This window comes from Callionymus lyra, chromosome 2 (genome assembly GCF_982586985.1).
Source record: "Callionymus lyra chromosome 2, fCalLyr1.hap1.1, whole genome shotgun sequence".
Classification (NCBI taxonomy): domain Eukaryota; kingdom Metazoa; phylum Chordata; class Actinopteri; order Syngnathiformes; family Callionymidae; genus Callionymus; species Callionymus lyra.
The window spans coordinates 42,978,021-42,996,193 of record NC_141819.1 but is presented as its reverse complement, the minus strand read 5'-3'; the positions used below and the strand labels follow the sequence as shown (position 1 = coordinate 42,996,193).

The 18,173-nt window shown below is 38.5% G+C and overlaps 1 protein-coding gene across 3 annotated transcripts; it reads right to left on the bottom strand.

Annotated features, from left to right (window-relative positions):
• Positions 1 to 11,160: 11,160 nt before the first annotated feature.
• Positions 11,161 to 14,891, bottom strand: dmrt2b (doublesex and mab-3 related transcription factor 2b). Of its 3 annotated transcripts, none has more exons than XM_087783113.1 (3): positions 14,375 to 14,891; positions 12,954 to 13,056; positions 11,161 to 12,144 (listed from the first exon to the last, which is right to left on the bottom strand). In XM_087783113.1, the coding sequence occupies exons 1-3, from the start codon at positions 14,717 to 14,719 to the stop codon at positions 11,474 to 11,476; spliced, it is 1,119 nt and encodes a 372-aa protein (XP_087639239.1). In that variant the 5' UTR covers positions 14,720 to 14,891; the 3' UTR covers positions 11,161 to 11,473. The 3 variants fall into 3 exon arrangements, with proteins under 3 accessions (XP_087639239.1, XP_087639240.1, XP_087639241.1); XM_087783114.1 differs by having other exon boundaries at positions 14,381 to 14,891; XM_087783115.1 differs by having other exon boundaries at positions 14,396 to 14,891.
• Positions 14,892 to 18,173: the final 3,282 nt, after the last annotated feature.

Sequence of the window (18,173 nt, the reverse complement as noted above, 5' to 3'; positions counted from 1 at the left end):
ACTGCAACAAAAACAAAAGCTTATGTAGTTGTTGGTATTCAGGTCATTTTTTAAAGCATACATTCATTTCTGTGTCACTGTGTGAAAGTAAATAAGTTTCAATTGATCGTAAAATGATGTGTAGATAGGTTACCACATGTTTTCAAAGAGGGCCGAACTCAATGAGATGAAACTTTACTTTATTTTACTTAACCAACATTTTAAATGATTTGTCAATACAGAGCTCCTGCACAACTCTTCTTTACCTACCCTGTGTGTCGGCTGACAATTCCTTAACTTATAAGCTGGAAGGGAGCATTTCTACTTACTCACTACTGCTTTTTATTTTCAGTTGAATTTTAACCCTTATGTTGTCTCTGGGTCGAAGTAACCCGAAGGCCCGAAAAAAATCTGACTGAGGTTTCACTTGTGTTGTCTCTGGGTCAAGGTGAACGGCCTCCACCACTGCATATGTATTTCTGGAAGCCATCAAGGTCGTTTTTGGCATCATATGCTTGCAAACAATACTCTATGACAGAGGCTGAGGGCCATTAACAAAGATCTACAGCCACTAATGGCCCCCAGGCCAGACTTCGATCATACAGTGTTTCTGGCATCACACACTTTTGCATTCTCAGTTTTGATGTATCAAATTCAAAATCAGACTACAAGGGGCCTGAGGACACAATGGTTTCTAACATTCAAACTACAGGTTTGGTCAATATTCGAGAGGAATCAAAAGCTCTAACCAGGAAGATCTGGTGAACAAACACACTCCTGCTGCAGTCAAACATTTGTAAACAGATAAGTGTAATCTTAGCAATTGAAGCAGCAGCCTGCCTCTGTCATTAAACCATACACATTTGTGTGGAAAATGTTGAGTTACTCATCGAATCATATTCTCATGGGGATGTAGTTATACTTGGAAGAAGGAATAGATACACAGCTGTGGGTGATTGACAAGCATGTGAGAATGATATCTTCAAAATTAAATATATAAACAGTGAGTTGTTAGGTAGGAGGATAAGAGTCTCTTTAGGATGTCAAAAATGATGACGTCTTTTAATCCTCACTGCACTACCGTCCTAACTACTAATGCTTTGCTCATTGGCTCAGTAGTGAAGTGGATCTTATTGCCGTCAACATTTACAATTCTTCCAGTTCCAAACAGCTCACTCTTGTGCTGTAATTTGCTCTGGTGTGTAACAGAGAAAGACAACACCTGATGAAGTAGGAATCACCCGGAGAGTGTTACAAGTGGGTCTGATTTCATGTGCACTTGCAGTGCCCGTCAACACGCATGACTGGCATAGCCTGATCCCAACCAGGCACGACCCAGGATCCGCGTTCAAAGAGACATACCGACTTCTTGAATATCAAACATTTGGCTGCAACCGGGAACCTAATGAGTCGTAGGGAATAAGAATAAACAACAGCCTGCTGGGTGACATTGCCACACACAAACAATCCCAACCAATACTAAGACATTTAACAAACTATATAAACCATATATCCTGTAGAAAATATAGCGTAACTGTAAATTACTATAAATGGGTAACTAAAATACAGTAGTTGTGAACGGAGAACGGAGAGGGAGTGGTACTCTTGATCAACCTTGAGAACAACAGTTAACAGGGCTATCTTGTTTCAAGTGTTGCCAAATCTTTACTTGTTAGCATGTGAGTTAAACTCTCTTCCTATAGTGCCTAACCGTGCATATTTAGTGATATTGCTGTTTTCCAAATGTATTCTGAAGATACAATCTTCAGCTTTCAACTTTGGGTTTATGGTTATGTTACTTCCTCACCTCCTGTGGCACAGTCTTAAGCATTTAGCGTACATCCTAAACAGTCATTCTCATTCACGTTCCAACAAGTAGAACCAGTCAAATATATTTGCTTTCAATTGGCAGAAGTTGATATTTATAAAGAACTAACAAAATATGAGCCAAATATATTTAAAAAAAATAAATCTGTAAAATATAAAATTGTTGCCACATAAAATATCAGCCGTCTCGGCCTGCACTCTCCTCTTCACCTCCTCACTTGAAGATGTGGAGTGTGTAAGGTGCCGCTGGTCTGTCTCTGGTCCGGCTTGTGCTACACAGCAAATAATTTATTGAGGAAAACCCATCAGCAGTAGAAGTAGGTCTGGACGGTAGAGGGGCGGTCAGGTGTGTCTAGTGTGTTTACTACAGCTTGATAGAAAGGTGCACATTGCTGTGTTGGAGGAAGGAAGGCGGGGAACTTGGGACGAGGGTGATCACTGGAGGGGAAAACGTAATATTGACCGAGAACTAGCAGGTGAACACAGCGCCACATTTTGTGTGTGTGAAGCTGGAAACAAACAGCCTCTGTCATGCTTGTGTATTCACGAAATGTTTATTCAAGTTGATGTATGCTACAATTGAAGACATGATGACAGCAAACTTATGCTACATTTTAGAACAGCGATTGAGTGAGAATTTGTTTAATTTAACTTACCTTTATTAAACTTTATTCATCGACTGAATTGCAATTGAACTCCACTGTTCCCCCTTCCTTCCATTGCCATAAATCTTATATTTTTTCTTTTCAAACTCAAATTTTACCTTCAATTCTCATATCTATGATTTTTTTCAGTCCCTACATAGATTTTTATTTTGATAATAGAATTGACATATATTCTACTTTTTACTTTTCCATGCAACACATTTTACCCAATAAATGCCACCTTTTATCTTATAATTTATACAATTAATCGAATAATTGTAATGTAAATCTCATTATTGATCATTTTATTTTCCTGATTTTTACTTATTACTAAAATGTTTTTAATGGAAAGGTGACTTTTTCAATAATATCAAAATGTGATCTCATAGTTTAATTTTAATTTCATTTAGATATTTTTCTAATATTAATGATATATTTTTTAAATATTTTATTGTTATTATTTTCTTTTATGTTTCTGTTTTGTATTTTAATTCAAATAATTATTTTAACTTTGGAATCGCATTTTATGATATCATAGATAGACCCATTAAGGTAACAATTGACTTTGAAGTTTACTTTTAATCTGATAGTTCCTGTTTATATAATAAATTCATATCATCAGTTTCCTTCTACATTTTAACTTCCAAAATACTATTTTTACTATTTTTATAATCTCAATATTTAAATACTTTTTTAAATCACAAAATTAATTTGTAATCCATTATTACCACAATTCATATAATTTATATAATTATATTATAAAAGTAAAGAGATTACAAGTGTGATTTAGACTCTTAATTCAGTGCTTTTTATTTTCATTACATTCACTAAGAATGCTGCAAAAATATTCTTATGATTACACGCAAAGACAGTGTAAAATCATAATGAACAATACATATAAATACATTTAATAAACAATAAATGATCAAACTTCATACAGCGGCGGGTCCTACTCTTGAGGAAGAGAGAGAAAGAGTCCAGGGTGTGTGCAATCTTATATAAATGCATTGGCATCAACGTCATTATTACAATAACGATTATTGCCTACATTTCCTTATTATGTTTTTATTTTAAAGTGGACCTTTTTTATCTGAAAATCTACTTTAAATAGACCTTTACTGAAATGATCTTGATGATCCAGGAGTTATTTTCTTATTTTTAATTACATTTTCTTAAGCTTTAACAATTTTAAAATTAGTTCTATCTCCTTTTTACACATAAAATGACATGATTATTCTGCCATTAAAAAAATATGATCCAGAAATTCTTCAATTGATCCAGAGCATGAGAGCGTGTTTATGTACTTGTGATGTGAAATGTGATTGTAGTCACATGTAAAAATGCGTTTAAATCTAATGAGTTGTCTTGTTCCTCTGCTTATGTCAGTGAAATATGTTGACGAAACACCACATACTGCACTTGAATATCAGAGCAAAGCTATTAAGCTTAAGTTAAAGAGTTAAAAAGCAGTATCGTTAAACAGTGGACTGTTGGGAGCACTTCCAGTATTCAGGTCGTATCCCATCATCTGCTCTGTTTTCCTTCCAAATGGCTTAATCACGCCCCATCGGAGAAGGAGAAGACGTTGAATATGAATGTTTCCTCCAGAGGGATGGCAGAGAGTTTGTCAAAAGTGCCTCCTTTTGTCTCAAGAACCAGGCGAGAATGAGAAACGTCTGTCAAAACCAGGATGTGTCTGAATCCGAGGGAAGTGTTTCATTTTGAGCGAGTAAACACTTCAGAACCAATCGGAAGAGAGCAGCAGACACAGTGACAAGCTCTGTCTGCATCATCCTGGTTTTACTCCGCCACCAGGAGAACCACAAATAGATGTTTTGTTTTCCTTTTAACCAGCGCAGCGTACGCTCCACTGGAATCTGAGTGTGTAACAATTTTTCATTTCATTTAATAGGGGGGGTCATTATATCATTTCATGATTCATCTTTATATGAATTCTCTCATACAACCTAACCAGCACAAATCAGTACATGGCAGTAGAAATAATTTTTTAACAGTGGAAAATGGTTTGATTATGAAAGTAGATCAGTGATATAAAATGTTTAAATATATATATATTCGTTTATAATTTTGATGAATACGGTGAATTTGAAAAGAATAGAAATATATAATCATAAATTGAGAATTGATACAAAAACAGAATTGTGTTTGAATCTGTCGGAAACTAACAAATATACTTAAAGCAGTTAAAAGAATACTGTAGATGAGATTGAATGACTAATGGTTTAAAGTTCTATTTTCTTTAAAACATGTCAGATAAATCAAACTAATATATTTGTTTTGTTTTATTTATCATACAATTCTGAGAGAACACGAATGATAACTATCAAAATCTCAAGAGAACAGAAAAAGCAGACATTGTCTGACTATGGTGAATAAATATAACTTTATTTAACATTTCACTTTTAAGAGTATTTCATCAGGGTTCATCTTTTGGTGTTTGTGGGTTAAAAATATGAGTGACTTATCTTACTGTTTGCAGTCGTCTTTCAAGTGAGTTGTTTGAAAATCTGCAGATTCAGAATCAGAAACCTTAATTGCCAGTAAACACAACATAGGATTATTTTGTGGTTGCAGTACAGAACGGTACCATATCTGTTCTCACATGTATTTAACACAGTCATTCACTACTTGTTGATTCTGCATTGTTGTAATACTTTTTTTCTACTTATGTCTGCTCCCGTGATGAGGGAGGGTCAAATATTTTGCTGCTTTTGGCCAGATGCTGCCATGATGGCGTCCCAATATCACACCATCTACAACCCGCGTGAACACGTCTGTCCAACACGTTCCGTGTGCCAGCTTCATCCCTGACAAACTCAGCCTCAGAGATAATCAATCACGGAGGTGAGATGGAGCCAGTATTTTGGCAAGCAAGGGCCTTAAACGAGCATCACCTGAGCAACATCTGGACATATTTCATTTCTCGGAAATATGGACAAGAGTTTGCAGAAATTTGCCTTTAAAGTCAAATTCAAACCAAGCTGGATAAACACAGCTCCGCACGTCTGAGCTGTTTCATGTTATTGTTGCCACCCTCGGTTTTTTAACTTCTGCTGTACTTGCTGGGTTTTAAGTCGAGAGTGCTAAGGTCAGCAAACGACCCTGGCGAGGTATTTTGACACACCGAGTCGGTCCGGGGAAACACTGCTGACATGTAAAACACCTGTTGTAACCGAAATAAACATCCAATATAGGAGACAGACTCACTGTAAGCACGGGAAGCATTCCTGCCACCCGTGGAGAAGCCAGGGAACAAAGGAATGTGAAGTTCGACAAGGACAGAGCGGCAATTAAGTTTTAATCCATCTTTGTTCCTACTTCTGCTTGTGTTGATCACCTCTGCAACATGTTGATACAACGTGTGACGATAAAAGATTATCCTAGAGTAATAAAAGGCATCGGCACTTTCAGCCTGACTTTCTCACCAACTGTAGAAGAGAAATACAGCCTCTTTTTAAACAGAAACCTTGCAAGAACAAATCTCATGGCACTCAGATTATAAACACACATACATGTGTAGCAAAGGGTGGTATCCAAAATGAAAAAAAGACAAGGTATTGATCGGCTGATATATGTAGCAGCGAGTTTAGTATAAAAATGTTGTGATGGTTCAATAAAATAACTCTTTACACGTCTTTAAAACAATTAAATTAATTAAATGCTGTGAAATGAATATGAAACATTTGTGGAAAAAACACTATTATATAAATATTCTAATTAGCATTTGAAATGATTGGATAATGATAAGATGCCAAACTTCCATCCATCCCCTTTCACTGCCGTATGAAAGAGTGGTGAGCAAAAGTGAGTGTATCGGGTTTGCACAGCGTTTGAGGTTTTCAGGGAACAATCTTAACAAAGGGTGTTGAAGCTTGTTCGCAATGTTTTGGAAATAACCTAACCCACCTTTGACTTATGTAAACGTTATTGTTTTAGGCAAGATCAGAATAATTAATGAAAATGAGAGTGTATAATGTTTGGATTTCAGAAGTGATAATACCAGATTACGAATGGAAGAGTCCTGATCAAGGTGAGAGGTACTCATTTTAAAATTCCAGGAGAAATCAACTAATATAAGCAAAACAAAAGAGAGAGTTCAGAGGGAAAAAAAGTGTACATTTTTTCAGCGTGGGGTTTGGACATGGCAACGAACTGACCAGATTTGACAGCAACTAGCAGTCAGCTGTAGGCTGATAAACATGGTTTTCAAGTTCTTGTCTCCTTGCCATTCCTGTTTCATCACATTGAGTGGATGTCATCCATGAGACACTCGTAGCTAAGCCACATACCTCCAGGTTCAATCTAGAAGGTTTAGGCATCTCTTTGATCCAGGCTGTATGATGTTTTCGAGTCTTGACAGAAAAATGTTATTGATTCTATTGTTCTTTTTTTCAAATCCCTTTGTTTTGCTTCTCTATAAAGGTTTTCCTCAAGAATTCCAAGGTCACTTGTATCAAGGCTATAAAGTTTGCTGGAAGCCGACTGAGGTGACAGAAAGCGTGGTCCTGTGGTCTCCTCTGGTTTCTAATACTGCAGTCGAAGTCCTTCAGTGGCCAAGCAGCACCATGTGATGGTAACTGGATCGGCACACAGCTGCAGCCCGCTGGCATATTGACAGCACCACTCCACACATGTGTGCGCACAGAAATACTGTCCAAACACACAGATTGTGGAAAAAGCTGAAGTGGTGCAGGATGGGGCTAAGTGGGGCGATGAGGGAGAGAACTCTACCCACCCTGTTTCAAAGATGTTTTTAAAGCTGTGAAATTTAAGGTTGGTCCCTTGGAGCCTGGGCTGCACATGAGGGCCGTCCTTTTTAAACTATGAAGCTGTTTGTTATACAGGTGGCTGAAGGGTGCGGGACTGACCTGACCGAAATGTATGTTTCAGAGAGACATGTTTGGCCTGTTCCTACCGAATCATGTTCACATTTTATCAGTCTCTAATACAAGGTGCTGTTCATTCCATGTATTTAATCCCAGCTACCAAGGGTGAGAGGTAGATGACAACAGCAATGGCCAACCAGTCACATCTTTAGTGATTAAGAGCCAGCAGTATTTTTGGACTTGGTTGGAAACCAGAGTGCCCGGAAAAATCCAACACAAGTACATGAGGAACAAACAAACACAAAAAGTGACTTTAAGGATAGAAGAAGAAAAAAATGAAAAACCTTGTTTTCTTTTAGTTTTTTTAAATAATATTATGAATACATTATTCTGAGAACTTCCGCTAGTATCTTGATATTTTTTTAGTTAATACAAAGGCAGCTTTTCCACACTGGTCAGCCAACAGATGTCATCTCACAAATGTGTGCTGGCCTGCACCATGGCCTCCATCTAGTCACACATTCTTAATCTCACTAGCAAAGGCAACCAGGAGACATCCTGATAAAATGCATGAGAGGAATGAAGCTGTTGTTTTATGATGAGCCTCTCAAAGTTGACTCATCTTAAAATTAATTAAAGCAGCACTATGAAACATATTCGTTTGTGGGTCTGTTAGACCACTGTAATTGCACAAGTTACAAAGTCTGCAGCCACGCAAGCACAGTTACATGTGCATTTGTTTAGAAAATTAGATAAAGGCTCTTGTGGTGTCTCTTCCTGGATGCTTTAAAAAGTGCCCTTGGTACTTTAACTATGATGAAAAGAAAAGCAACCACCGTCTCCAACCCACTGCCTGAAGACCGTTTTTTAATCACGTGTTGACAAGGCCGGTCGCCAGACATAGTCTTGAGTGAAGGGCATCATAAGCATAATACCTAGAGACATTGTTAGTCATTAGAAAGAGAACAAACCCTGTAGAAAATGTCCAAAATATATACTGTATGTATATGACATTGTGTTGCTTTAACTCAGACTCATCATGTCAGCATAGAAGTCGGTAAAAATAAGCTCTCCTAGTACACATACTCACATCTTAACACCATAGTTACACAAGAGGAAGTTAAAAGATCACAACCATTAGCATTCACATAAGCTGCTTTATTAAAATCCTTTACGAATCTAACTAAGTCTTAGTTTTTCCTGAATTGACCAAAACAACCCTGAATATGTCCTCACTACCACTGCTAATGACAGACACTGACTTGTGGACTGCTAGATGTTGACACATGAACATAGATGATGTTGACTTGAGTAGGACATGGAAAACCAAGATTCTATTTCTGCACCTCAATCTCTTACGATGAAGTTTTTAAACGGTGCTGATGGAGGGAAAATAACAGTTTTACTTTTTAAATGAAGACGTCTGTCATGAGCAGCAACCATTTCTAATCTCTCGCTGGATGTTTCAAGAGCATCAAAATAATGTTTTACGACATCAAAGTATAAATTTAGTTGACATACTTGGTTTTCAGTCAGCATGAAGATAAAAAAACACACATTGGTATGCAAGCTTTTAGCAGCCGAAAATGAATATTCATCATTCTGAGTTTGAGATTTACTGTACATCTGCACAGTAATTTAAATTATTAAAGGCTGACCTAGAATGGACGGTTAATTTTAGATCACAGTAAAAAACTGAGTTTTAGGATCGTCTGAAAATCAGGATAATGTTTTTCATCCCACAGTACAAAAACATACAGAGGTGGATTGAGAACTTGGGGAAATTGTCTGTGTGTGTAAATAGTTGTGTGTCACGGTGTCCCCCACCTCTCGCCCGAAGAAACTGGGATAGGCTCCATCCCCCCTGCGATGCCCATAAGGGAATAAGCGGCAGGAAATGGATGGCTGGACATTGAGAACAAAGGTTTGTGTAGTGTGTCGCTGTTGTGGAGTGGTCCAAGTCTGCAGTGGTCAGTAGCTACAGAAATAGAGGTTGTTTCCCGTCCCAGTTTACTTACGCCTGAACTACTACTGGAGCCCGGCTTCTGGAATTCAACTGATGACTTATTTCTGGAGAAAACAAGTAACTTCCTGTTTTGCGGATTCTGCAACAACTGTGATTTTCAATGAAACTGCTAAGTGTTTGCTCTTCATCCGGTTCAGGAAGTTAAACTTGAATACTTGTCCGATGTCCATACACTTCAGGAGCGTTTGAAAACAAGGCCTCAAATACTGTTTATTCCATGTCTAATGTCACTTCTTAGATACAGAACATAGATCCAATTTTTTGAGGAGACATCAAAGTTACACATGGTAGGACATTCATTAAAGACCCTTGCTTGAACCGAGCAACAGTTGATACTTTCAATGACCAACAACAGAATAAAGAAAAGTTATGGATGAAGACACTTATGACACTTATATATGATAAATAGATGATGAAAATTTCCCTTCACTTCACCATAGAAATAATATATCCTCTGTCATGATCCACAGAAGTCGTCATCGTCACCTCTTTGTGATTGATGCTTAACTCTATATCATCACGGTGCAAATGTGCTTCCTCAGCTGAACTTTCCTGACTGTCAAACACACTATCTGCCATTTGCCCCGCCGTCTGTGTGAGAAAACACAATCGATGGAGTGGTAGATACCAGCAGACAAAGAAAAGCAAGCAGTGTGATATCAGCACTGTGTTGACGCCAGCAGCCAAGAGTTTTCATAACTATCCGACCTCCATCTTTGTTAAGATACAGAGCTGGAAAATAGTGCAGGGCAGATAAGAGGATCTATATCAAGCTCTTGTTGAAACAAAATCATGTGTTGTTTACAAAGAACAATGTTACCATGGGGATTCATAACTCCTCCTCCTGCTCGTCTTTTTTGAAAATGTGTGGTAAATTAATTATTTATTTATACGTTAGCATTTTCTGAGTCAAGCTGTGTGCGCAGGAAGAAGCGTGATTCCGTTGAATTCTGTATTCCAATAGTCTGTACCTTTATGACATTCTCATCAAGATAATAAGCAACCTTAGTGTTTCTGCTTCATTTCAGTTTCTCTCTTGGAAATCTTAATCTGGATGTGTTTTAAAGACGGACATTATCAGTATCACAATTGTAGGATTTTGTTATTTGCAACCCTCTCCACACTTGACTCACCCTACTGACCCCCTTGCCCCTCCCACAGAAAACTTGAAGTCTGATACAAATTCAAAGTGTGATTGAACTTTTCAAAATCTTTAAAATAATGGTGTTTAAAACTTTTTTTGTTGAAAGTTTGCTTGTATTTCAGAGGCAATTTATGAATTTGTTCATTTTCTACCACATAGTCCCTTATTGGGTTTGTGGTAAACTGCAGCGTATCCCAGCTGCCAAGGGTGGGAGGAAGGGTTCACCCTGAACAGGCCACAAGCCTATCAGAGGGCACGCAGAGACAAACAACCGTCAATCAGTTAAATATCCCGGATTACTTACAATGAAATGACTTCTGGGTGCTTGCATGAAGTAGTGAGTAATGAACATGTCCAACCAATAAAAACAACCAAGCCGGACACTGAACATAATGCAATGAGATCCCACACCTGCCTCTATGGTGCCCAAATATCTGTGGCCTGAAAGTCTTGCAACATCTTCACACATAGACTACACGGGGTGTAAACAATTCCTGAGATGATGTTTTATTTTTTTTCTGTTTTATTTAAGATCTTTTTCACTTCTTGAGCGAGACAAAAGCTCCTTTTGAACAACTGTGACCGACACAGCTGAACACCCAAATCAAAAGCCCAAACTTGGGTCTGAATGCACCTCCCCTACTCCCGACCAGCACCTGAATGTGTTAGCGCTACAATGCCAGAGGGCGAAAACGAGTCCAACATCGAAATCTATACTTTGATAACATCATCAAAAGCCTTGCGTGAGCGACGCAGCACCAGTTGAAACGCTACTTGTTCATTCATTCTGTTTCATGGCGCCAGTGGAAAGAGAATTGAAGATCCGACTGGCAGTCGGGGCAGCTCGGTTCACCACCAGTTGACCTCCCGCTGACAAAGGGAAGTGTTACATTCTCAAAGTGAATATCTGCATTAAAAATATATTTTATTGTTTTCAAATACACAACAAATAAGCATGTAAATCAAGGATCTGAGTACATAAATAGAATTGTGTGTATTTTCCAGGTCAGGCCCTCAGCAGGGCCTCCACAGAGAACGGTAATGGCTTCACAGCTGGAGTCGTGCCTCGGCCATCGTGAGGACTCTTGACTGCATCCAAGAGAGGACTTTGTAGCCCAACATGTGAGTCTGCACACCAGCCACAAGCTATCAGTGGTAAAACGTCCAAAGTCCTGCTGGGCGTGCTGACCTCTGGGAGGCCATGACCCAATATAAAGTGTGTGACACTTGAGGAGGAACCTTTCGTTTCTGCTCTCCTCTTGCAGTGGAATATCTCGTCTATCTCCTCCTGCTCAGGGCTGCGGCACAACAGAAAGTCTTTGTAGTCTGATGAGCTTCTGCCATGGAAGACGTGGCAAAGGTGGAAGTCGTACACCGGCTTGTACTTCCACTCATGCTCAGTCGCCCCAGAAAAGGAGGGGGACTGGTCCTGACAGTGCAGGGTAGGCGTCAGGGTCAGGGGCGGAGGCTGTAACATGGGTCTGTTAGGGGCGGAAAAGGAGCAAGAAAGCTCCCTCTGTCTCAGCTCCCGCTGCAGCATCACCGTCTCCAGCTCCTTGTCAGCAAAGGTTCTCCTCTTCCTCATCCGGGCGCTGAGAGATGGGCAGGGAAGACACGAGGGGTCACATTCCTGTGACTCCTTCACCTCGTCCTTCAGCTGCACGCTTGGCTTCAGTCCTGCAGAGAACTTCATGAGCTTATGTTTGTGGATTTTATCAGACAACATAGAACGATGATTATTGTCGATGATTGTTAAATTAACTAGTTAAACTAGTAATGCTGCAGTTTGAAATATGCTGCATGGGCCACATTCTATACTTAAGAAATGTGTTTTCTTAAATAAAATAATAAATAAAATATCTCATTAATCAAGCCTAATACACTTTATTTTATTTTATATAACTTTTTTATCAGATGTAAAAGCACATTTTTGTTTTTTACAATATTCACTGAAACATGTTGTCTGTTAATTAATACTTACAAAGCAAGTTTTACTTAACATCTTTACTTAAACAGAGGACAAAAGTCATAAAACAAAATCACTATAGTCATATTAAGGATTGAAATATTAATGAATAATAAACAAATTACAAAACGAAATCGTTTTTATCTGCATGATCTGTCTAATGACTTTTCCTCTGACCTCATGAGGGCCACATACTGTAAATTAGGCTCAAATACTCACTGAGATTTATGATGGAACAAGCATTGGATTTTTGTGTATTTACATAGCTTCTACTGTAACTAGATCGAGGATCAGTTTGTAAAATGGAATGTTCTTTATTTGTTTTTATTATTCCAATGAGTTAAATGGACTTTGTTGTAAAGAATTCAGCGCCACATTTAAGTCAAACTATTTCTGGTAATTCTATCTGCAGTTCAAAGGAGTTTAGGCATGTTAGTGTAAGACAAGTTACATTAGAAATGAATTATCACGAGAGGTGTTGGTGGGGTTAGCGAGAGATGAGGCTGTAATTACACTTTACCCTGCAGGATGCTCTTTGCCAGCAGACTTGGCTCCACTTCTCCGCTGTAACGCTGATGGAACATTTTACGAAGCGGCGCTGAACATCTCACGCTCTTCTTCCCCTGGAGGAGCAGTTGAGCACTCGTCACACAGATGCATTCAAGACGACAAAGTCATATTTGGACTTTAAATTGAGATATCAGTTCACACATTTTTACTCTAAATACTCATTTATTAATAGTTCGTAATTCTAATGTGCACTCCTAAATAGTTAAGTTAATTAACTATTTATATAGTTTAATAGATGAAATAGTGAAGGTTAGTATACTGAACATCTTCTGGAATAACTATTCTACTTTCACCTTAGTTAAACTTAACATTCACATTGAAACATGGATTATTGAATCAATAATGGTTTTTCAATATATGCCTTATATCCTTGTTAAAATCGTATCTTATATATACAAGAGAAATGTATTATTATCATTATCATCATCATCTATTAACAAGTTAGTTCCTCCTTTAGTGCACTTCAATATACTAGCCAACCTCTCTCGTATTATATTCTTGCATGATGATGTTGTTGATGATCATAGTTGACGTCAATAACATGTTTTGTGTTTTAAAAAAATATATACATTTATATTAACAATTATAAATTGTGTTTTGTTGACTTTAAACTTTTTTTTTTAGCCTTTTATTTATTTAAGATTTTCTTTATTGCCTTGTGTGGTGAAAAAAGGAATTTCATATCTGCATTGGTTTTCCTTTTGTACAGTATTATTCAATCTTACTGGAGAATTGTTTAAAATTAAATAATTGTTTATTGTTATATTTAGGAAATAAATACCTTCACACTGTTCAAAATAAAAAAAAATAAAAAACCTGCTTTTGCATCTAATTACAATAATTTAAATCCATTAAAATGTTATAAACATTTCATTGGCCTAATTTATTTTTCTTTTTTGGTATACTCACAGGATCTCAGTTGACTTTAGATCATCCAAACGAATGATACTTTTTAACATTATTTCCTTTCTATTTTAATTTATTATTTAACCACTTTTTAAAAGGGTTCTTTTTTGAATAAAATTATTTTTGACATTTTTCTTTAATGTAACTATAATTTTCTTTGTGATTCTTGAATTCTCTTTTGTCTTATATCCGGATATAAAGAAAGTCAACTATTTATTTTCACAAAATCTGAACGCACGGGTCTTTTTTTTTAGCTTTAAATAAAACGTGGATTGTTTCAATTAAATAGTATGTTTTAATGTGAAATTACATATTAAAGTACTTTGAATATAATCGATTTTGTTAGAAAAAACGAACTCGACACTAGCTCACAGGTTTACGCTTCAATAAAAGTGTTTGCAGCTAGATGCTCGTGAGTCTGGAACACATATTGCTGGTGAAGAAAGGCTCTGATCGCGCACTAACCTGCACCTGATCACTCCTCACCTCCGCCGCCTGCTGCCGCCTCAGCGCCACCTGCGCCGCCATGACGCGCTGCCGCTCCACCACCAGCAGACAACACGCGCAGCGACAGTCTCGCCAGCGGCACACGCGCTTGTGTCCTTTCAGACACGACACCACGCCGTGGTTCCGACAGCGTGCACATTTCGGACTCCGGGTCAATCTGCGCGGCAACAAGGCGGCGCTATTTCTCGGTGTGTCCGCTGCAGCGGCGTCAGGTGGCGCCGCGCGTCCGTCAAAACTCGTGGCGTCACATCTCCCCTCGAGTTTGACGGTGGGCTCCAGCTCCAGCTCCAGGCCTTCAGACATCCAAGATTCTCTCAGCTTCTCCTCGCTCTGTGTCAGCGCCTGGAAAGTGTGGAGTCTCCCGCCAGGTGTTTGAAATGTTCAGCTGCTCTCAGTTTGCAGACACGTGGAGAGTGGACCAGGCCACAGAGTGAGGCTCCTGGCACAGAACCCCAGGAGCCACAGAGATCAGGGATGGCCCGCCTGGAGTGAAAGACGCCTCTCCTTCCCTGCTCCACATTTAAACCTTTATACCTGCCCACACCGTGGAATGTGTCTCATCTTTCACTGACCCGCATATGGACACACCCGAAACTGAACCGACACCATGCAGTCATCATGGGTTTGAACCAGGTAGACATGTTTGCACACAAGAGTGATGGGTGGATGAGGCGTTTTATTATCTTTCAACCTGAGCTCTGATATTTTCTGTTTCAGGGAACCTCATCTACACATCAGTTCTATACACAATACTACAATAGATATTCGGGGGTTTAGAGCTCAGTTAGAACAATCACTCCTTCAGCCCAAAGCAGGGGCCAGAGGGCAATTTGCAGCCCACCATCTAGTTATGAACTATTTTTTTTTTTAGTGGCAGAAGGAGATCACAAGTCAATTTAAAACACCACAAGGTGAAGCTGCCAAGTCTTGATGCTGATTCCCTTGTCCGTGGAAAAAGTTAGGGTCTCTGGGAATGATACCCCTTGCTTTCACATCATCAAATGTGGCACTCTTCCTCAAAAGTTTGGACTCCCCTGTCTTAAGATCAACATTATCATCACATAACTGTCAAGTGAGGCGGCAAAAAAAATCAAATGAATAAAGTAATACAGTCGATCTGTATGATTTAATCAATCAAAGACATTATTAAAAACAACATTTTGTTGAATAATAGCTCAATAATATAGTATACACTGCAATAATAAAACTGGTACATTTTATTTGTAAAGAAATAATCCAAATAGATTTTTACATATGCGAATCAAATGTAATTACATTTAATTAATATAAATATTAAACTGTTGTGTTAAGTTCAAACTATTTTGAACTGAGTGACTGTTAATGAGCTTGATTACTTAAATATTAAAATCCCTATTCAGTAAATCTCAAATCGAATAGTTACTCGAGGATGCTTTTATGAACGTAAAACATTAAATGTTAAATAAATGATGCAGTGTTGCAGGGGTGCTCAGTGAGGCAGCATCTATGTGGTTGCAAGCTTTACTCTCGATGTTGAAAAGTATCCTTCTTTCATTCTTTTTAAAATATATTTTTTCAGTTTCACTGTGGATGTTTTGCTCCTTGGATGAGGGGAATATTTAAACAAAACTACATGTTTGTAAAATGTAATAAGCATCAATGATTTTGGCATGTTCACGGGTCTATAAAACACCAAAGCCTCTCTCTTGCCTCCTTTGACTCCTTAAGGATGGTATGAGAAGTGCGCTCCCTACTGGGAGTAACGAGTAGTTGCACCAGGGCCGGGTCTAGACAGGCATGAATGAGGGGGCAGCCACAAATCTTGAGGGGGCATTGTGCTGTTACTTACTTACTTATATGTAAGTTTGAGGGGGCACAACATTTATTTGAGGGGGCCAGGCCCCCTCTTGCCCCTGCCTAGACCCGGCCCTGAGTTGCACCGAGGGTACGTTTCACGATTGTTCTTTTAACTGATTATCATTTGGTCATCTTGACAATTAAGGTTAACATCTGAACTTATTATTTAGTTGAAAACTTAAAAGCAACTAATAATTTACATTTTATATGTAATATGTATAATGTATAGAATAACAATTGTTCTACTCTAAAATAACCATGCAGGTGCTTTAAAAAAAGCCTTCAAAAGTGAAAGTTTATTTTTTCGCTTTATTAATTTTGAATCTAAACAATTAAACTTACTTTTGAATGTTATAAATATATATGACAATTACATGAGAAAAAATATAATTAAAGTGTTGTGTACTTCTGCAACTAAATAATTCATTTCACATCTTTCTGTTTAGCACAGTTCCGTTTATATGCTTTTAACATGGAATAAATTGGAACCGTTAAGAGAAACCCACTTTCTGTCCGTAAAATGTACTTGTGTGCGGATCTACCCAATGGTATGTCTTAGCTACTGGAACACATCTGCTGAAATGACTCAGCTATAAGTCACAGAGAAGTATATTTCCTTCACATGACCAACAGCATCTGGCAAACTTCATAGAGCTCTTGTCAGTTTAATGTGGGGGTACCTGGTAGACCTCTGAGGTTATCCTTGACTATATGATATGATATATAATCATTGAGATATGTCTTAAAGAAAAAAGTATTGTATTGGCCTCTTTACATCAGCTGCTGCCCCCACAACACGTATCAGTAAAATAAAAAACAAGTGCATTTAAAACGTCAATAGATCCTGATGTTTTGTTCAACAAAGTAGCTACAGGGATAAGCCTGGAAAAACAAGTTCCTCCTGTAAGGTGGTCGGATGAACAGGGAAATATTTTCAGATTGATAGCTCTGTGCTGGAGCAGACTTTAGAAGAACACTTATTTCACAGTCAATACGGCAACCGTGGTGCAAACACAATTGCCTTTTTGATTTTTTATAAAAGCAGAAGCTCTGCCGGAACATCTCGCCGAACACAAATTGACTGTCATCAGCATTGACTCGCGGCTACGCTATTCTCCTCACATCTGCTCTCTCTTTGTCCCGTGGCTCTTCAGAGAGATGAGCATGTCTTCATCCAGTTTCATTGCAGGGATGAAGTTTGACACAATATTTGGCCTGTGCCGTCAGACCTCGTGCTCGTCACCTCGCAGAGCAACACCATCAAAACCCGAACTTGAACCTCTGGCTCTGGAGAGGAGAACAACAAGAGGAGTTTCCAGACGAAGCAGCTTTCTTTCTAAATCCTGGGCTGAATGTCAAACTACTTCAAAGAGAAAAGCAATATGATGCAAGGTTTTGTTTCTCCTCACAAAGGCTCTTACACCTTCATACGCAGTTATCAGTGCGAGGCAGAGGCCATTAAGCCGACAGCCTGGTTTGTGGGGGAGTTTAACCCGCACTTGAGAGTCTTTAGGCCTGCCAGTGCGTGAGCGGGCAAACAAATAAATACTGGCGTATTTTACACTTAATCCTGTTTTGCATTTGGCCTTCACTTGGCACCTTTAAGCAGCTGCCGGTATTTTTAACAATGTTAAAATGTGGGAAATGGTTCACTGTAGAGGTGATATTTTAACAATAATTCTAAGGTCCATTGTAAGTTTTCACCATGACTAAAGGTGAGAAGGTGAACATCCAGTAGACCAAATGCCTTTCCATTTGGCTATCTCGCAGATCAGTGCAGCAATCTTAATAACTGATGATAGCCCGGCCCAGTCAGTCGTTGGATCTCACACTAAACTCTTGTGATTTTTCAAGCCCTTCACTTGGGGCAGAATCTGATCCCCACACAGAGGAATGCGCCCCATGTTATTCTGAGATACAT